The sequence below is a fragment of the Elephas maximus genome, chromosome 14 (assembly GCF_024166365.1).
Source record: "Elephas maximus indicus isolate mEleMax1 chromosome 14, mEleMax1 primary haplotype, whole genome shotgun sequence".
Classification (NCBI taxonomy): Eukaryota; Metazoa; Chordata; class Mammalia; order Proboscidea; family Elephantidae; genus Elephas; species Elephas maximus.
Window position 1 is genome coordinate 61,804,699 of NC_064832.1, and position 22,852 is coordinate 61,827,550.

The 22,852-nt window shown below is 34.4% G+C and overlaps 1 protein-coding gene across 2 annotated transcripts in view; it reads right to left on the reverse strand.

Annotated features, from left to right (window-relative positions):
- KLHL1 (kelch like family member 1) overlaps positions 1-22,852 on the reverse strand; it is a 474,296-nt gene that overhangs the window by 255,105 nt on the left and 196,339 nt on the right. For both annotated transcript variants that reach the window (XM_049853061.1, XM_049853060.1), the window contains one exon: positions 6,912-7,108. In XM_049853061.1, coding sequence (XP_049709018.1) covers positions 6,912-7,108 — 197 coding nt within the window. The remainder of the gene's footprint in view (positions 1-6,911; positions 7,109-22,852) is intronic.

Sequence of the window (22,852 nt, forward strand, 5' to 3'; positions counted from 1 at the left end):
TACAACAACAGGCACATAGACCAGTGGAACAGAATTGAGAACCCGGACATAAATCCATGCACATATGAGCAGCTGATATTTGACAAAGGACCAGTGTCAGTTAATTGGGGAAAAGATAGTCTTTTTAACAAATGGTGCTGGCATAACTGGATATCCACTTGCAAAAAAATGAATCAGGACCCATACCTCACACCATGCACAAAAACTAACTCCAAGTGGATCAAAGACCTAAACATAAAGACTAAAATGATGAAGATCACAGAAGAAGAAATAGGGACAAACTTAGGAGCCCTAATACAAGGCATAAACAGAATACAAAACATTACCAAAAATGATGAAGAGAAACCAGATAACTGGGAGCTCCTAAAAATCAAACACCTATGCTCATCTAAAGACTTCACCAAAAGAGTAAAAAGACCACCTACAGACTGGGAAAGAATTTTCAGCTGTGACATCTCCGACCAGCGCCTGATCTCTAAAATCTATATGATTCTGTTTAAACTCAACCACAAAAAGACAAACAACCCAATCAAGAAGTGGGCAAAGGATATGAACAAACACTTCACTAAAGAAGATATTCAGGCAGCTAACAGATACATGAGAAAATGCTCTTGATCATTAGCCATTAGAGAAATGCAAATTAAAACTATGATGAGATTCCATCTCACTCCAACAAGGCTGGCATTAATCCAAAAAACACAAAATAATAAATGTTGGAGAGACTGTGGAGAGATTGGAACTCTTATACACTGCTGGTGGAATGTAAAATGGTACAACCACTTTGGAAATCTATCTGGCGTTATCTTATACAGTTAGAAATAGAACTACCATAAAAAAAAAAAAAAAAAAAACAACTCAGAAATCCCACTCCTCGGAATATACACTAGAGAAATAAGAGCCTTCACACAAACAGATATATGCACACCCATGTTTATTGCAGCTCTGTTTAAAAAAAAAAAAATTTTTTTTTTTACAATAGCAAAAAGCTGGAAGCAACCAAGGTGTCCATCAACGGATGAATGGCTAAATAAATTGTGGTATATTCACACAATGGAATACTACGCATCGATAAAGAACAGTGACGAATCTGTGAAACATTTCATAACATGGAGGAACCTGGAAGGCATTATGCTGAGCGAAATTAGTCAGATGCAAAAGGACAAATATTGTATAAGACCACTATTATAAGATCTTGAGAAATAGTATAAACTAAGAAGAACACATACTTCTGTGGTTACAAGGGGCGAGGGAGGAAGGGTGGGAGAGGGTTTTTTACTGATTAGTTAGTAGATAAGAACTACTTTAGGTGAAGGGAAGGAGAATACTCAATACATGGAAGGTGAGCTCAACTGGACTGGACCAAAAGCAAAGAAGTTTCTGGGATAAACTGAATGCTTCAAAGGTCAGCGGAGTAAGGGCGGAGGTTTGGGGACCATGGTTTAAGGGGACTTCTAAGTCAATTGGCAAAATAATTCTACTGTGAAAACATTCTGCATCCCACTTTGAAATGTGGCATCTGGGGTCTAAAATACTAACAAGCGGCCATTTAAGATGCATCAATAGGACTTAACTCACCTGGATCAAAGGAGAATGAAGAACACCAAGGTCACATGATAACTATGAGCCCAAGAGACAGAAAGGGCCCCATGAACCAGAGACTTACATCATCCTGATACCAGAAGAACTAGTTAGTGCCCGGCCACAATCGATGACTGCCTTGACAGGGAGCACAACAGAGAACCCCTGAGGGAGCAGGAGATCAGTGGGATGCAGACCCCAAATTCTCACAAAAAGAGCATACTTAATGGTCTGACTGAGACTAGAGGAATCCCGGCGGCCATGGTCCCCAAACCTTCTGTTGGCCCAGGACAGGAACCATTCCCGAAGACAACTCATCAGACATGGAAGGGACTGGACAGTGGGTAGGAGAGAGATGCTGATGAATAGTGAGCTATTTGTATCAGGTGGACACTTGAGACTGTGTTGGCATCTCCTGTCTGGAGGGGGGATGGGAGGGTAGAGAGGGTTGGAAGCTGGCAAAATTGTCACGAAAGGAGAGACTGGAAGGGCTGACTCATTAGGGGGAGTGAAAGTGGGAGTATGGAGTAAGGTGTATATAAACTTATATGTGACAGACTGACTTGATTTGTAAACGTTCACTTGAAGCTCAATAAAAATTAAAAAAAAAAAAAACTTCAGAAAGAAGTAAGCAGATCAATCCCGTTTTTTTTTTTTTTTAATTGTGATAAATACCTCTTTAAAGCATAGATATCATTTGAGGACTAAGGTATGCCTGACCCAAGTCATGGTATTTTCAATCTCCTCATATGCATGGGAAACCTGGACAATGAATAGGGAAGACAGAAGAAGAACTGATGCATCTGAATCACGGTGTTGGCAAAGAATCCTGAATATACCATGGACTGCCAAAAGAAGAATAAGTCTGTCTTAAAAGAAGTACAGCCAGAGTGCTCCTTGGAAGCCAGGATGGTGACACTTCGTCTAATAAACTCTGGACATGCAATCAGGAGGGGCCAGGCCCTGGAGAAGGACATCAAGCTGGGTAAAGTAGAAAAGGAGGAAGTCCCTCTTTAAGATGGATTGACACAGTGGCTGCAAAGATGGGCTTATAAGTAGCAGCAATTGTGAGGATGGCACAGGACCGGGCAGTGTTTCATTCTGTTGTGCATGGGGTCACTGTAGGTCAGGCCAATTCAACTGCACTTAAAAAAACACAGCAACGAATATATTTGCAATAAAATTTTTGACATGTTAACAATTTTCACATGTACAGTTCAGTGATATTAATTATTCTCATCGTGTTGATCAACTAGCAGTTTAGAAACTGTATGTGGAGGGCTGGGCGTATCAGAATACGGATGTGCAGCCTGTTACTTTTGGTAGGTGCTTAAGTCAGGATTGGGTCAGGAAAACAAAGCTCCCTGTGTTCTCACAACCATAGTTAGTGGAGAGAGAACTGGAGGCTTAAAAAACTGTTGAAGGGGCATTAAGAATGAAGATCACGGAAGTCTCTACTAATGATCACAGCCTTCAGTTTAAAGTGATATAGTCTCAAAAATACTCTTGGAAGCTGCTGCATTCCTTAAGAACTTCCAGAAAGCTCCAATCAACCTTCTCAATCTAGAGAAGTGAAGCAAATAGTTGTCAAGAGCTCTCTTGCATAATTTTTCACCGTTTCATTTGCCTAGATATCTGCCTACAACTACAAGAGAAATAATGGTTTCTTCTTTTTTGCCACCTTTTTTTCAGTATCTTACATAAATATCCCTTATTGACAAATTTCAACACAGAACCATACAGATTTCTGAGAAATGCAGTTCTAGGCAGGATTTTCTTTGAGAATTAGAGCTCACTTTACAAAAGAGTAGAAGTGATTTTCAGTCAAAATAGACAATCTGAGAATAAAAAAAGACCAGTGTTATGGATTGAATTGTGTCCCCCAAAAATTGTGTGTCAGCTTGGCTAGGCAATGATTTCCAGTATTGATTGTCCTTCGTTTTTAATCTGATATAATTTCCCCATGTGTTGTAAATCCTACCTCTATGATGTTAAAGAGTCAGGATTAGGGGCACTTATGTTAATGAGGCAGGATACAATTTACAGGATTAGGTTGTATCTTGAGTCAATCTCTTTTGAGTATGAAAGAAAGAAATGAGCAGAGATGCGCTCATACCACCAAGAAAGAAGAGCAGGGAGCAGAGAGTGTCCTTCAGACTCAGTATTCCCAAGCTGAGAAGATCCTAGACTAGGGAAAGATTGATGACAAGGACCTTCCCCCAGAACCTACAGAGAAAGAAAGACTTCTCCTGGAGCTGGCACCTTGAATTTGGACTTCTATCCTCTTAGACTGTGAGAGAACAAATTTCTGTTTGTTAAAGCCATCCATTGTGTTGTTTCTGTTATAGCAGCACTAGATAACTAAGAGAATCAGGAAAACAGGAAAAACATGCTGGATTTTCCATCCTTTTTCAATTAAAGCAAATTAAATCTAAAGCTGTGCTTTCATACAATGCTTAAACAGAGAATTTTTCCTGTTATTAGCTGTCATCAAGTTGGCCTTGACTCATGCTGACCTCATACACAAAGGGATGAAGTGCTGACCAGTTCTGTGCCATCCCCATGATAGCTTGTGCCTCAGAACTTTGTGATCCCTAGGATTTTTATTGGCTGATTTTAAGAAGTAGATTCCAGGCCTTTCTTCTGATAGAAGATTACACTACTAAAAATAAGAAAAGAGAGCTAGAAACAATTAAACGCTATTGCTTTAAACACAAATTCATTCTGTCATATACATGAAGACAGCTATTGTCATGCCCCAATTTTATTCCTCTGTAAGCAACTTTTTTTTATAAGCAACCAGTTTTTTTTTTTCTCAACATTTCTTCTTATATCATGATTATAGGAGATTTACCATCCTATTCATTAAAAAAAAAAATTTTTTTTTATTGCTCTTAACTATTTGTTTGTCACTCTCTACTGCATTTAAAATCTGATGCCCAGAATTAAGAATAAGCCTTATAATGCCAATGGAGTACAATGGGACTGTTTCCATGAATGGGACTGTTTGGACACCATCCGTGTATTTTTGCAGCCTAAATTCATGTTAAAGTTTTAGAATATATTCTGCCTCATATTGAGCTTATTATCAAAATTTTTCAGTATCTTACACATGAACCACTGTCTAGCTGGGTCACATTTCCTGAATAAATTTTGGAATAATCCATACAAAATCAGTAGCTGAAGCCATATAAATGAGTGAGATTTCCAAAGGAAAGATAGCAAAGCATATAAACAGGGCATATAAACAGCAAATTAAGATCTGAACTTTTAAAATCAAGTAAAGAACTAAGGAAGTTAAATATTGAATAGATTAGACGAGGATATGTGCCTGATTAGCAAGGAATTATAACATCAGATCAAAACACTCATTTTAGGGTGATGAACTGAGGAAAAATAGAATTCTTGTAAGACAACTGCTCAGTAAATTTTCTGGAGTAAAATAGTGACCCATGAACATCAGGAGAATACTAGAGCTTCATGTTTAAAAAAAAAAAAAATCGCTTAAATTTCAGTCAACATGACAGGACATATAATACAGTCAAAGTCTCAAAAATAATTTAAGACAGTTGTTTAGAATGTTGATTGTCTTAGCTAGAACCATTCTATGTTTAAATATATTTTCCTACAGAATACATATTTTTTGTCTCTAAAAGAATTTGTTACTATGGTATAATAAATTGCAGAACAACCCAAGCAGCTGCAAGGAAAACATTTTTATTACTAAATTAGTAATTTCAAAGTAAACCAGAAGGGACAATTATCCCTCTGGACACGGAGGCATATTGTTCTTTAAGTTAGCTAAGCCAGGAGCTGCTAATTGTAATTAGGCATGCATAATTAAATCACGGCAGTTGGACTTTGATATTTTAGTTGATGAAATATTTGTTTACATTGATTTTATGTGGTTCATATGATTTCAATAGTAGTACTGAGCTTTGAGATGGCGTATTTCTATAGAAGGACTTGGCAATAGAATTATGTCATGCATCTCTTATTTCTGTATTTCAATTTACTAATCTGCTTAAAAGATTAAAGAAGAAAATGAAAATAACATTGAAAATCTGTCTAAGAATAACAATTAGAAGACCTTTAAATGGCTGATTCTCATTATTGATTTGAAAACTTTTAATTTCACAATACGAGCTTTGTAATAAATAGCAACTGTAAAGCTTAATGCAGATATATGTCTTTAAAATTCTTTCCATGAGTTGGAAAGGGAAAGTTCTGTAATATTTGACCATTGGTTTTTTCAATGATAACAAGAACATTAATAATAACAATAGCAAAAATAGCAAGTATTTATCTAGAGCTTGCGATTTGCCAGGGACTACATTAAATGTGGAACCCTTGTGGCACACTGGTTGAGCTTTCCACTGCTAACCAAAAGGCTGGCACTTTGACTCCACCAGCCACTCCTCGGAAACCTTACGGGATAATTCTACTCTGTCCTAGAGGGTCAGTATATGTCAGAATTGATGACAACAGGTTTGGTCTCAAACATTTTATTAACTCTCAGGTATGAAATATGAGGAGTATGAGACCATTGTAATTGGTTATTATTTTCTAGAATAGAGATAGTATAAGAATAAAATGAAAATACACCATAAAATTGATACATTTAAAAGTGTACAATTCAATGGTTTTTAGTATCTCAATAAAACTGTTCAAATAAATACCTAGCTAGCTAGATAGATATAAATTCAAAGATAAAATATAAAACAGGCTTAAATTATTTTAAGAATACTTAAAAAACTTACTGAGTGGTAATTACTTAGTTTAAAACCATTATGGAAATGGTATTGAAAATCAAATTGACAAATAGACCTGCTGATTTATGCATCTAAATATTTTTTCCATACTATAGAAGTTCTGAGGAATTCTGAAACTCAACATTTACTATAACAAAATTTAATGTTCTCTCCACGAATTACGCAGACCAAACCACACCAAACATAGTAGCCTGTAATGGGCAGGTTGAGAGAAAAATGCAGAAGAAAGGAAGAAAGGCAAGCCTTGACAGCGAATATAAAAAGAGAGACATGGTGGGAGCAATGAAGTTAAATTAGTATTTACAACTTTTAAAATCCCCGTAATCAATATCTATGTCTGTATTTCCCATAAAATGTAATTCCAACCATAAAGCAATGATAAAGTCTATTATATAAGGTTTTTTGTACTTTGATTGATAAAATATGACCCACAGTAACCCATAATGAAAAATATGCCAAGCAAACAAAGCTAATTTAAAAAAAAAGAAGTAGTTCAGTGCCATGAGAATGATTGTTCTAACCTCTATATGGCTCTATTATTGGAATGTTAAATGCCCTTACCATTGTGTAGCTGTGGGCCACCTCCATTAATTCAATGCATCCTTGAGCATCTGCAAATGCTCGGATTCCTAAACAGTTAGATGGATGCAAAAGCTTCATGAGAAAGTGGCAGCACACTTCTACCACTTGAGGAAGCTGAAGAAGGCACGCTGCAGCAAGAAGGTTTTCAATGGTGTCTTCCTTTAATTCCAAGCAACCTAAACAAAAGTAAAGAGAATCATGAAACCATCTGTTTAAAGCATAAATAACGTGTCTCATTCTATTAATCAAATCATTACGCCTGTCTGCTCGAAATCCGTTGAGCCTAGTTATTGAGAATCAAGATAAATATAATAGGTCACCATAAGCGAGCAACTTTTTGAAGTATCTTTCATTTCTTACTTGATGTAATAATGTTCAAATGTATCCATTGCACACAAAAGCGGTTTCAATTACAGTATCAGTATCCATTTGAGAAAGGAGTCTTGATGGGAAAAGTTAAGCTCTGGGCTGCCAGCCATTCCGTGAAACAAAGACGTGTTAGTCTGCTTCAGTAAGATTATAGTCTTGGAAACCCTACGAAGCAGTCGTACTCTGTACTGTAGAGGTATTCTGACCCCTACAGGGTCGCTACAGGTCAGAATCAACTAGACGACACAGAACAAGAACAACAACATCCATTTCAGCAGGAATTATTGTTATTGCCTTGGTTGTGAATTAAGGAAGAAAAAAACTCAAAAAAGAGAGAAACAAGGTTCAGAATATACATGTGTAAGCTTAGATGGTATTGAAAATCAAATTGACAAATAGACCTGCTGATTTATGCATCTAAATATTTTTTCCATACTATAGAAGTTCTGAGGAATTCTGAAATTCACAAAGCATCTGACCAAGCATACATGTGAGTAAAGAATATGAAATATGATGTGTGAATAATTAATATATATATTTATATACATCTGTGTTGTAGATTGCTAACATGTTATTTCTCACTTACACACGTTTATAATTTTTCTTTCCTTTTTGTAGAGTTACCTTAGCCTTATCAATTGAGTTCTTGAATGTTTCATCTTTTTTTCCTAATTTCCGGAATAACTGATTAAAGAATGAAGCTGTTTCTGGAATGTTTACAGAACTCATCTCTGAAATTGTCTGAGCCTAACTATCTGGAGTTAGTTTGATTTTGAATAGGAATTCAATCTGTAACAGTTTTAGTGCCATTCAGATTTTCTATTGTATTGAAGTAAGATTTTGTATGTTACACATGCTCCAAAATGGCTTATTTCATCTTAATTTCTGTTGTAAAGATTACTTGCTCTTCACTAGAAAACTATTTACTCTTTTCCTGTACACAGAGCTAGACCACATTTTCTCTTAAACTAGCTCTAACATATAGCAAGTCCTTGTTAATGGACTATGAACAGAAAAGATGTGTGTTACTATCAGACCAAGGCATTTTAAAAAATGAATGAATGTGCCTTATCCAACCCTTTTCTCTTCTACTAGCTAACTAGAGATGACAAGAATACCCTAGTGGGCAGAGAGTACACAAGAAGTAAGTAGCCAGGCTCCTGAATGGCCCCCGAGAATATGAGCTTCAACTCTTACCTTGCATAAGCTAGTAAAAAACTAATATTTGATGCGTTATATACACTTTCTTTTATTGATGTCTGCAGCCTAGTCTACTCTAAATTCAATTTTTTATTTTATTCTAATTAGCCTGTACCAGTAATTATGTAAAATTTTTCATGCTATATATTGTTTATTTTTGTCTTCTATCATTTCTACTTTGTCAAATTACTCAGTCTTTTAAGTAGATAGCCTAACTGATTAATCTTTTCAGAGACTCACCTCCTTTGATTCTTGTTAATGGAAAATATGCAGTAGTCGTAAGAGATCTAGTATTTTTAGGAGTATAATTATATTAGTCATGTTTAGAATTTACTCCTTGCTGAATACGAAGATGCATGGCTTTATTAATTCTGGAATATTATTGCTCATTCTTATTTAAACATTTCTTCTCTCCCACCTTTGTTTCATCTCTCTTCTGTTAAAGACCAATCCTAAGGATATGTGTTAAATCATCTTAGTCTCTCCTAATTTTTTCAGATCTTCACATACACTAATTATCTCTTTAGGATATCTAATATTCTCTTTAAACCTGATTTTTAAAACTTTGGTAAGCATTTTATGTTTCCATCTCAAAATATCCTCATGAAAATTACTTGTACCACCAAAGTTTGTAATATTTTCATACCCACCTTCACATTTACAGATACTTTCATTGATACATATTCTGTTTAATCCTGACACTAAAAATGTAAAGCCTCATGTGGAAAAAATTTGCAGATAACTTCAACTCATTTCTATAACCATATGCCCCTGCTTAATTTTGTTCAAATCTATCTAGCAAGGTATCTTGTCTTATTCTCACCCCTTTCTCTCTTCCTTCTATTTATCTGATTGAAATAAGACACAGTAAAGAAAATTAAAAACAAAACAAAATGAACAAACAACAACAAAATAAAATATTTAAGGAGCTACAAGACTATGGCTTTTTCTTGGTTTGTCCTGAAGCATTCATGGAGTGTACGGCTTCAGAATTTAAATAAAAAACAGCTTGGGATTTGGTTCCTTAGACTGGGGGTTTAGGTCATGGTTTCATGGTACATCCTAGTTAACTGGCCTAATAATGTGTTTAGTGCTTCTCTTTTACCTCCTAGTTTGTTGTATAGTGTCTGTGATCTTAAAAGTTTATAAGCTGATATTAAAGCACAACAATTGGTCTCTATTTGCCTGGAGCAACAAAGGAAGAAGGAGAGTCAGGAATAAGAGGAGGATATGGAATGTATGGCTAATTGCCTCCATGAGCAACTGCCTCCTTTGTCATAGTCCAGAAGAACTGGATGGTGTCCAGCTACAATTATTGAACATTTTCATCAAGGATCCTATAGAAGGATTCTTATCAAAAGGGGGGAAATGTAGAACAGAATTTCAAATTCTTACAGACCGAAGACTTTCTGGAACCATGAAGGTTATATGAACCCTTGAAACTATTGCAGTAAGATAATTTTTAAATCTTAAACCAAAAATATCCCCTGATGTCTTTTGAAAACCAAACAGTAGTTTAGCTTAGCTAGTAAAAAATGTCTGCCTTGACCACTAAGCTATTTCAAGAACTATCTATATGAGATAAAAGGGGCAACTACAACTTGAAAGATCAGATAGGAACCTTAGGAGGCAGAGAGTTTATGTTAACAGGGAAGGACCAACTCAAAACAGGAGGGTAAGTGTTGTCGCACAACTGGAAGAATGTAATCAATACCACTGAATTGTACATGTAGAAACTGTTGAATTAGTGTATGTTTTGCTGTGTATATTCTCAACAACAACAACAAAACAAATAAAATAAAATGAGAGGTCTTGGAGAAGGCATTGAAATTCAAATCCACAACACCCATGGTATGATTTGCACCATAAGTAAAGGTCTTAAGGCTCTGTTTATATTTATAGAAATGGAATACCAATTCATTTTGGCTTCTCAGTCATGAAGACAAAGTCAATAACAGAATCAGTTATATTGTAAAATAAAAGTATTCAAGGCTGTGACTTTTGGAGTCTCATCTCCAGGCCTTTCTTCAGTGTACCTGTAGGGTGGATTTGAATCGCCAACCTTTCTGTTAGTAATACTATGATATGCGGAAGACAAACAGTGTACTCCAACATTAAAATTGAAGAAGTTAAAACCCTGAGTGTGAGAGAGTTAAGGGAGTAAGTTTAGATAAGACCAAGATTTTTACTCAGAAAACAATTTCTTCCTCTTACCAAAAGATGACTAAGTAAACAGACTAGATTTAAAAAAAAATTCAGTAAATTAGAACTACTGACCCTTTTGCTTATAACCTGAAACCTAGTGGACTTTCAAAGGGATTAGCCAGGCAGGGAGAAATGGAAAACCATTGGCCTTTGGTGTCACAGGTACTTCTCTAGTCATCCTTGTACAGCTTTCCCTGATGTCTTCTATAGAAGTGAACCTTTGCGTTCTAACATATATTTAGAAATTATAAAACAGAATCCATGCTTTTCTTGTGGCTAGAAGGCATATAAGATACTGTTTATTGATTTAGGTTCTCTAGGATTAGAGAATTTGGCGTGTAAAGATTTTCATTCTGTTTGTTAAAATGCTTTTGTTATCAATTTTAGAGCATAACTATCATTTTCTTCCAGACCGAGATGAGGCCAGAGTGCAAGTGATGTGGCCCATATTGGCAAAAAGGAAAACTTGATGGCGATGAAAGCATTACTTGTAGCAAAAATCAATTGTTTTTGATAACTGCTAAAAAGGCATGTAAGCTTCTAATGGTAACAAAATGATGGAAAATAAAATTCCCTAAAGTTTCCTGCCTTTATTCAAATATTTTATTAAAACCTATGAATTTAGTAATATAAGTAATTTTTTTTTAATAAATAAAGGAGAGATAATAGAAAAATGTCCTACTTAGAAAAGTTCATATAATTTATGTAGTTGTTCTACTCTCAAGGAGAAAAAAAAAAAAAAAAGTGCAACTCCCCACTTCTTAAGTATATGCTGTGTATATAGAATCTTTTTTCCAGTGTACAGTATGGAAACTCAGAAGAAAAGAGAAACTTTACAGTAGAGAAACCTGACAAACATTACCTCAGTTAGGCGTTCAAGGTTAACATCAACAGGGATAAGCAAGGCTGATAGTACGTACCCTCAATATGATATGATATGATGAAAGAACACATTACCTCTGTGACCTTCCTCCCCAAAACATACAATCTCAGTCTAATCATGAGGAAAACATCAAACAAGTACCAATGGAGGGGCATTATGCAAAATTCTTGACCAGCAGTCCTCAAAACTGTCAAAGTCATAAAAATTAAAGTACAATAAACTGTCACAGCCAAGGGGAGGGTAAGGAGACATGATGAATAAGTAAAAAGTGCTATCCTCGATTGGACCCTTGAACAGAAAAAGAACATTAGGTAAAAACTAAGGAAACCTTAAAGAATGAACTTCAGCTAATAATAATTCAACATTTGTTCATTAATTAAAAAAAATGTAACATACTAGTGTAGAATGTTAATAATAGGTGAAAACTGGTGTGTGGTATGTGTGAAATCTCTGTAGTATCTTCATAACATTTAAATCTAAAACTATTCTAATATTTTAAAAAATTTTGAAAGCTCAGTAATTTCTAAAACATATTTTTTTTAATTTTTTAAAATAAATCTTGTACAGCAATACTTTCTTAATTTACTTTATAGATTTTATACATAGTTTTTTACACTAATCTGGTAAAATAAACATTTCTAATACAATATTTTTAGAAGCATGTATTCTTTTTTCAATTTAAATGATTTTATAGATGAAATTGGGAATATGGCAAAGTTGCTAATAAAGGACCATCTGTCTCTTAAGAGGTAGAACAGCATACATTCTACCTCCTAGTTCATTGCATAATTCCTGGGATCTTAAAAGGCTGCAAGTGGCCATCCAAGGTACAGCAATTGGTTTCTAATCACCTGGAGCAACAGAGGATGAAGAGTCAGAAATAGAAGGAAGAAGCGGGGTGTGCGGCTAATTGCCTCCATGAGCAACAACCTTCTTTGCCATTAGAACAGAAGAAATGGATAGTGCCTGACTACCATTACTGAATGTTTTAAGATTCTGTTAAAGGATCCTGTTCAAAAAGGGGGAAATGGGAAGCAAACTTTCAAAATCTCATGGAATTTACTCTTTCTGGAGCCAATGAGGGTGAATGAACCCCCAAAATTTTGTCTTGAGATAATCTTTAAACCTTAAACAAAAATATCTCCTGACACCTTTTGAAAACTAAACAAGTTTAGTTTAGTTTAATTAGCAAAGAAAGTCTGCCTTGAATACTGTGCTCTTTTAAAGAATTATCTATATGGAATCAAACTGACAATAACAACTCAAAAGGTTAGATAAGAAGCTCAGGGGACAGTGAGTTAATGAGGGAGGAACAATTCAGTGAAGAAAGGTGAGCATGGTTACACAACTTGAAGAATATATCAATGTCACTGAATTTTATATGTAGAAATTGTTAATTGCTGTATGTTTTGCTGTGTATATTTTTAACATCACAAAAATAAAATATATTATTTTAAATTAAAAATAATAAAAAGAAGAGCACAGATTCATATTCTTCTATAATATTCACTTTTTCATTCCCATTCTATTTTACATGGTTTTATTCTAATACAGTGTGAATTTAACTATACTCTTTTGTAGAAAATCAGAGTTTAATGATAAGAATTTGGAACATTTTTTTTTAGAAGCTTTAGCATTTACTAAAAGTGAGGTTGTAGATACATGTAGCCACATTGTTGGTACCTGGTTCAAAAAACCATTCCCCTCTTAATCTCCCATTTTTCATAGTGGAGAGTGGCTCTAATTCCATAACCAGTTTATACGATTGAAACCAACCTTTGGGTTTTACCCCTTTCCTAACTCTTGAGTTAACCCACTACTGTTGAGTCAATTCTAACTCATAGTGACCCCACATGGTTTCCAAGGCTGTAAATCTCTATGGAAGCAGACTGTCACATCTTTCTTCCAGGGAGCCACTGGTGGTTTCGAACTGCCAACCTTTAGGTTAGCAGTCGATCACAATAACCACTGTACCACCAGGGCTCCTGAGTCATGTGACACAATTTTTTTCCAAAGAAACACGGAGGAAAGACTGCTAGAGGACTGTGGCAAAGATGTCTTCACTGATGCAAGAGAAATACTCATGAAGAGATAATTTCTCTTCTGATGAGTATTTTCGGTTCTGAAACTGAAGCCTGGAATTATGGTAATCTTGAGGAAAGTTGAGCATATCACTTGAGAAGATAGATGGCTTTTCTTGATGATGTGTAGACACTTTGAATTAATCATCTTTGAAGAAAATCTTTCTCTGGACTTAAAAGAGATTTTAAATATTTTCTTAATACTTTAGAAAAACAAATCAGGGTTTTCTGTTATATAAGTCATACAGTACATTCTGTAGTTAAAGTTTCATTTGAGTATCTGATATTTTTCTGTGGCAATTCAAGAAAAAAAAATGTAGAGTTTTCCTCTTAGTAAACCCAGAAGTATTTGTGAACTTTATGACTTAAAAATTAACTTTGAATGAAAGGGTAGTTGGCAGATTTTTATCTTATTACCATATAAGTCTGTCAGAGAAATAACCAGCTATAAAAAAAAAAAAGCTATAGATGTAAAGAAGTACATCATGCATGAGGTAGCTCAATTTGTGTGCATTCAAGCTCAACACTCGCTAATATTCCATTTGTGCCTTTTGGCTTTTACAAATGAATACTTTCATTGGATATGGTCCAATTGGGGGGGGGGAGCATTTTTAACTATGAGACAAATAATTCTTGTATCGATAGGTAGCTTTTAAAAAATATTCTACATTTAACCTATGAAAATTAGCAATTTTTCTTCTTTTTCTGGAAAAGGATGGTGGGGACAAGGTGGGGGGAATGCACTGATAAATTTTGTCAGACTTATTATGAAGTTTAGTGATAGACTCAGAATTTGAATTTGGACTAAAGAATTGTTTGTTCTTACAAACAAATATCTTACTTATCTTATAACTAATTGCCCTGACTTACTATCTCTGAACTATCCTTGATTCTCTTTTCAAGCATTGTTATAGCAAGGTATATATATATATATATATAATTGTATATTAACCTAGTGGTTAAGAGCTTAGGCTGCTAACCAAAAAGTTGACAGTTTGAATCCACCAGCTGCTCCTTGGAAACCACATGGGGCAGTTCTGCTCTGTTCTATAGGGTTGCTATGAGTCGGAATCAACTTGATGGCACAGAACAACACCTGTAAGATCATTTTACCAATATTTTGTCATGTATTTTAAAATGATAATAGTGTATGTGAAATTGCCATGATTATAATCATAGCATATGTTCAAAACACTGAAAACATTAAGCAAAAAATTAACATGTAATCTACCATTTCTCTAAATTATTAATACCGACCTTTGTGTTTTTTTAGTGCGAATCCAAGCTCTGAGATAATATTTGTATCTAATAGCCGATTCAAACCAAATTTTGTACCAAATACTTTTACAGCTTTATTGATTAATCATTGGTATGTAATAAATATACATATTTAATGTGTTCTGACATGTCCATATATCCATAAAATTATTACTACAATTAAAATAATGAACAGAACCAATCAACCACAAGCATTTGCTCAGGACCTTTTGTATTGATCCTTTTGGCCCTCATTGAACCCACCTCATACCCAGGTGCTAACGACGATGATCTGCTTTCTGCCACTACAGATTAGTTTGGATTTTCCAAAATTTGAATTAACTGGAATCACATTTTGTGCTCTTTTTCATCTGGTTGCTTTCACTAAGCATATTTATGCAGGATTTTGCATTTATTAATAGTTCATTTCTTATTGTTGGTGAGTAGTATTCTATTGTATGAATATACTACAATTTGTTTATCCATTCATCTGTCGGTGAACGTTTGGGTTCTTTCCAGTTTTTGATCAATGCAAATGAAGCTACTACGAATACCCACGTACAAGTTTTTGTATCATCATATTCTTTCACTTTTCTTGGACAAATACCTCAGAGTGGAATGGTTGATCATATGCCTAGTAAAACTGCCAAACTCTTTTCCTAAGTAGTAGTACCATTTCACATTCCTACTGGCAGTTCTAATAGATGTGTAATATAATCTCATTGAGATTTTAACTAACCTTATCCTAAAAGCTAATGATGGCTAGCTTATTTTCCTGGATTTATTTTACATTTGCAAATCTTCTTTTGTAAAATGTCTGTTTAAATCTTTTCCTCATTTTTTTTTTTTTTTTCTTTTCATTGGCTTGCTTGTTTTCTTACTATTGAGTTCAACATTTCTTTTATAAATTCTGGATACAAGTCTTTCATCAGATAGATGTTTTGTAAATATTTTTCTAGTTTATGGCTCATATTTTTGTTTTTTTTTTTCAATAGTGTCTCTTACAGTGTTTTTTATGAAGCCCAATTTATCAATTGGCTCTTCTGTGGATTATGATTTTGATGTATCAAATAAACACTTGGTTAACCCAAGGTCAAGGATATTTTTTCTTAAAGAATTATTTGTATTTTTGTTTTTACAGTTAGGTCTATGATCCATTTTGAGTAATTTTATATATTGTATGTGATACGGATTGAAATTTTTTTTTTTTTTTCCGCACATGGATATCTGATTGCGCCAGCACCACTGGTTGAAAAATTATCCTTTTTCAACTGAGTTGCCTTTGAACCTTTGCAGAAGTCAGTTGTTCTTATATGTGTGGGTCTATCTCTGGACTCTATATTCTGCTTCATTTATCTATTTGTCTGTGTTTAGATGAATACCAATTAGTTTTAATCACTGTAGCTTTATAATAAATCTTAAAATCAAGTAGTGTTATTAATCCAATTTTGTTCTTTTTCAAAGGGATTTGGGCTATTCTAAGTTCATGTATTTCCAAGAATTCATAACAATTTTGAATAAGACTTAAAAAAGAAAAAATCACCAGCATTTTGATTGTGATTGTAATTAATCTATAAATCAATTTGGGATATTTGAAATCTCAATAATATTGTATCTTCTACCCAATGAACACAATATATTTGTACATTCACCTAGCTTGCCAACTGTTCTGATTGCATTGGTAATGAGAATACATAAAAAAAAAAAAAATGAACACAATATATTTGTACATTCACCTAGCTTGCCAACTGTTCTGATTACATTGGTAATGAGAATACATAGTGAATTAAAATTAATGAAAGTTGTCCTCTCAATAGTTGTCCTCTGAAAGTAAATTGAAATCTTTAACAGTTGTACTATCAGCATTTATTCTTTTATCTCATTTTCACAAGATCTATGAAGAAGGAGGAAACTATCTTCTTGATGACATTACCGAACAACTTCAGATAAAATTCTTTTGAAGGTTTTAAATCATGATAATATTTTAAAGATATAGATACATATATGCATATGTATATATATACCTTAGTGTATATATATTGAATAATTATATATATTATTTAATATAATATATGTAATAATGTAGAAATAATGCAATATATATACACTAAAAATTGTTAAACATAATCAATTATAAAGAGTACATCAAAACTAATATTTAGACAGCTAATGACATTGAAAATCAATATAGAATTAAAAATAATTTGCAATTTGCTTTCGGCCATTGATCCTCTCATTTTAATATCTGCGTATTATCAGTTCCTTTTTTCTTTCCCCCACTACACTTAAAATCAACGCTTTAGATTCCTTAGTTGTCTGATTTTTTTCTTTTTTTATTGTAACTCATAAATAAAACATAGTGCTCTTTATCTACTAAACATGTTAAGTTACGGATGTAGTGCCAGGCTTGAAAGCAAAAGTATCCCTCACCCCCCCCAAATATATATATATATTAATTACAAAGGAAAACGTTCCTTTAAGATGAAGAAATCTGGCAGACACCACTTTAAACAAACTAGTAAACTTAGCGCTACCAATGATGAGACAGACAGATACTATGTACCTCCTGATACATGGCACTGAGAAGGGTACAATGCCACCTACATGGTGTCTCTGCCAAAAGGGTTTTTTTTTAATTTAATCATGAGGAAATGGACAAATCCATATTAAGAAATTCTACAAAATAACTATCCTGGAATCTTCACAAATATAAATGTCATAAATGAAAAACTGCCTATGGTATATTCTAGGTGGTTGTTGTTGGGTGCCTTCAAGTCGATTTTTGAATCATAGAGACCCCACGTAACAAAGTAGCACTGAGACATAGGGTTTTCTAGGTTGTAATTTTTACTGGAGGAGATCACTAGGTCTTTCTCCTGCAGAGTATCTCTGTGGGTTCAAACCACCAAACTTTCAGTTAGTGGCAGAGTACTTAACCGCTGTAAACCAGGGTTCCTTGTTCTAGATTAACAGAGACAAACAAGATATAACAAATAAATGTAATGTGTGATCCTTGATTAGATTTTAATGAAAAAATACGTAAAGCATATTATTTAGACATTTGGAAAAATATGTATATTAGCAAATATCATTGTATCAATTTCCTGAATATTATATCAGGATTATGCAGGAGAATGCCCTTATTCTTAGATGATACACGCTGAAGAATTTTGGGTGAGTTGTCACGATATTAGCAAATATCATTGTATCAATTTCCTGAATATTATATCAGGATTATGCAGGAGAATGCCCTTATTCTTAGATGATACACGCTGAAGAATTTTGGGTGAGTTGTCACGATGGGTACAAATAACCCTGAAATAGTTCAGCAACTACAATATAAACATGTAAACATATATACATGTAATATACAATGTGTATATTATATGTCATATATATTACATATAATATACCATATATATAAATACAGCAACATGGGGACACATGTTAAAGCTAGATAAGGGGCATATGGGTGTTTATTATTCTATTTTTGCAAATTCTACAGGTTAAGACAAAATTCTAAGATAAAACATTTGGTGGAGAAAAATAAGCAATGGTATTCATTTGTAAAGATATTTCTTTAAAAATACTGTATCCTTAAAGCTGGGTTTTTGAAAATAGACGACTTTTCTATATATCAATAGGAATTTTCAATAAATTTAAGAAAAATTCGTAGATAGTAACATCACAAAGTAGAAAATATAACCGAGGTGGCAAGAATGCACTTTGTTGTTCTTGTTAGGTGCTGTGGAGTCAGTTCTGACTCAAAGCAACCCTATGTATGATAGAATGAAACACTGCCCAGTCCTGAACTATCCTCACAATTTTTGTTATGCTTGAGCCCAATGTTTCAGCCACTGTGTCACACCATCTGCTTAAGGGTGTTCCTCTTTTTCTCTGACCCTCTATACTACCAAGCATGATGTCTTTCTCCAGGGACTGGTCCCTCCGCATAACATGTCCAAAGTATGTGAGACAAAGTCTCGCCATCCTTGCTTCTAAGGTGCATTTTGGTTGTACTTCTTCCAAGACAGATTTGTTTGTTCTTCTTGCAGTGCATGGTATATTCAATATTCTTCGCCAACGCCATAATTCAAAGGCATTGATTCTTCTTCAATCTTCTTTATTCATTTTCCAGCTTCCACATGCACATGAAGCAATTGAAAACACCATGGTTTGGGTCAGGGGCACTTTAGTCCTCAAAGTGACATCTTCACTTTGTAACACTTTAAAGAGGTCTTTAGCAGCAGATTTGCCCAATTCAATGTGTCTTTTGGCTTCTTGACTGTTGCTTCCGTGGGTGTTGATTGTAGATCTAAGTAAAATGAAATCCTTGACAACATCAATCTTTTCTCCATTTATCATGATGTTGCTTATTGGTCCAGATGTGAAGACTTTTGTTTTCTTTATGTTAAGGTGTAATCCACTCTAAAGCCTGTATTATTTGATCTTCATCAGTAAGTGCCTCAGGTCTTCTTTGCTGTCAACAAACAAGGTTGTGTCATCAACCTATAGCTGGTTGTTAATGAGTCTTCCTACAGTCCTGAAGCTGTGCTCTTCTTCATATACTCCAGCTTCTTGGATTATTTGTTCACCAAACAGGTTGAATAAGTATAGTGAAAGGATACAACCCTGACATATACCTTTTCTGATTTTAAATCACGTACTATCCCCTTGTTTTCTTAGAACAAATGCCTCTTGGTCTATGTACAGGTTCCACTGAGCACAGTTATGTGTTCTGGAATTCCCATTCTTTGAAATGTTATCCATAATTTGTTACGGCCCACACAGTTGAATGCCTTTGCATAGTCAATAAAACACAGGTAAATATCTTTCTGGTATTCTCTACTTTCAGAATGTGCTTACAAATTTCAATGAAAGGACAGCATATTAATAATGAAGATTAGTCAGAATTATATTTTTTCCAGTAGTCTTACATTTGTGTTTCAAATTTAGTGCAGCATGTTTTTCAAGTTTACTAATTAATTAAAATACTACACACCCGCACACACACACACACATATATGTAATTCAGGTATTCTTCAGGTAAATACATATATAAAACTAGCTTGGATAATTCAAACTCACTCTAGTTAAATTTAGAAGACTTAGAAAGGTGAACAGAACATTCCTTTCTCAAAAAATATCTAAAATCATACTACTTTAGGTGAAGGGAAAGACAGCACAAAATATAGGGGAGGTCAGCACAATTGGACTAAACCAACAGCGAAGAAGTTTCCTGAATAAACTTGATGCTTCAAAGGCCAGCATAGCAGGGGCAGGGGTCTGGGGATCATGGTTTCAGGGGACATCTAAGTCAATTGGCATAATAAAATCTACTAAGAAAACATTCTGCATCTCACTTTGAAGAGTGGCATCTGGGATCTTAAACACTAGCAAGCAGCCATCTGCGATGCATCAATTGGTCTCAACTGACCTGGATCAAAGGAGAATGAAGAACACCAAGGACACAAGGCAATTACAAGCCCAAGAGACAGAAAGGGCCACATGAACCAGATACTACATCATCCTGAGACCAGAAGAACCAGATGGTGCCCGGCTACAACCGATGACTGCCCTGACAGGGAACACAACAGAGAACCCCTGAGAGAGCAGGAGAGCAGTGGGATACAGAACCCAAGTTCTCATAAGACCAGACTTAATGGTCTGAATGAGACTAGAAGGACCCTGGTGGTCATGGTCCCCAGACCTTCTGTTGGCCCAGGACAGGAACCATTCCTGAAGCCAACTCTTCAGACATGGATTGGGCTGGACAATGGGTTGGAGAGGGATGCTGGTGAGGAGTGAGCTTCTTGGGTCAGGTGGACACTTGAGACTATGTTGGCATCTCCTGCCTGGAGAGGAGATGAGAGGGTAAAGGGGGTTAGAAGCTGGTGAAATAGACACAAAAAGAGAGAGTGGAGGGAGAGAGCGGGCTGTCTCATTAGGGGGAGAGTAGTTGGGAGTGTGTAGCAAGGTGTATATGGGTTTTTGTGTGAGAGACTGACTTGATTTGTAAACTTTCACTTAAAGCACAATAAAAATTATTTTAAAAAATCTAAAATCATAAAATTATCCAATTAAACTGAGAACATAGCTACTTATTTCTGGTTATTAATAATTAAGACTAAGTGTGGTTAAGTTATATAAATGTAGAAGAGTAATAAAGGAATAAATCAATAGTCAATGAAAAATGAAAGCATTATTAAAAAATCTTCCAAAAAATCTCTGAGTAAAAATGGATTCCTTAAATGAATTTAGGCAAAATTTTGTGATACAGATAATTCCCATGTGGATTTATGTACTAAACTGGGTGTCTGTGATACGGAAGAAGAAAAAAAAAAAAACAGTACTTTTGATATTTTATTACCCAACAGTCTGCCCTGATTGGGAGTCCTACCACCCAACCTACGCCTTAGGCTACACTCCCTCTTTACCTGAGGTATTCTAAGTTAATGGATGCCTTTGTTTAACAGGTAATTTTCTTTGTCATACTATCTTCACTTTGGAATTATTCTTAATATATTTTTCTTTCCCCTCTCTGCTATGAGTATAGTCATTTTCAGAGATTACAACTTCCTTTTCCTGATTATAAAAATTCTTATATTTTTGAAATCTTCACATATAATAATTCATATTCATAATCAATATTTCTTAGACAGAAATGAACTGAATTTTGTTGGTGGGAAGTATATAGTAAATTCTCCAACAAGTGTGAAATTATCTCCCAAAAGACTAACCTAGCATACACAGGTACATCACATTTCTCATACCTACTCTCTCTCACATATTTTACTTTGAAGTCATTTTAAGATGCTTTCTGAAATGGAAAATTTAAATTTGAGAAGTATAAAAAAAGGAAGTTTATACTTGACCCCCTAAAATATGTTTAATTCCATTTAACTTATTTGGTAAATAAAATAATAATTTGTCAATATTTTTCAACATGTTCTATCATTTTTTGAATGGATCGAATTTGCTCATAAATGACAAATGACCATTAATCAGAGAGTAGACTCCATTATCAAGAAAAACATATGAGTAATTACATATGTTTAAAAATATTGTTTACATTTTGCATGAAGGTATCAAAAATGAAAATATTAAATGAGTGTAAAGGGTCGTTTACATTTCTCCTTAAAAATTTAAACTTCCACTACTAGTCTTTTGAATTCAATTATTGATTTTGCTTTATACCTTGCTTTCACCCCTCCCAATCATTTTTTCAGAGAAGAAGAGATGGGTTTGAAAAAATACATCAGACTAGTTTGAATGGTATTTGGTGAAAATATTTTCTCTAGCTGAGGAATATGAGAAGAATGCAAGAGCAGTCACAAAGTGCAGTTTCAACCACACAGTCCAAAGGAGTCAGGGATCAAGGTATTCCTCCAGGAAATCTTGAGCCTGCTATCCACTTATGACCAAAACCTGTTTTCCTTTTGGATATGGCTTACACTTTTCATCTGAGATAGACAAAGCATTTAAAATTAAAATGCTTAGTACACGCATATAAAGTCCCTTTTCCTAACATGAACGGGAAGTAAACTCCTCAATAAAGTTGGAAAGCCAGATAAAATGTTAATTTATGGAGGCTTTAGAGGTTCAAAACATTGCAGTGACGGTTTTTTTTTTTTCTGTTAGTTTTTTGTTTTGTTTTTCCTCCTATACTATTTGAAAATAATGTTATAGCTATGAAATTTTAATGGAAACTATTGAGAAATAGTCAAAATTGAAAAAAATAGCATTTTTAAAGGTTAAAAAGCAAAGTTGTTACTTTGAGGACTAAGGTGCGCCTGACCCAAACCTTAGTGTTTTCAATCACTTCATACACATAAGAAAGGCGAACAATGAATAAGGAAGACCAAAGAAGAATTGATGACTTCGGATTATGATGTTGGCAAAGAATGTTGAATATACCATGGACT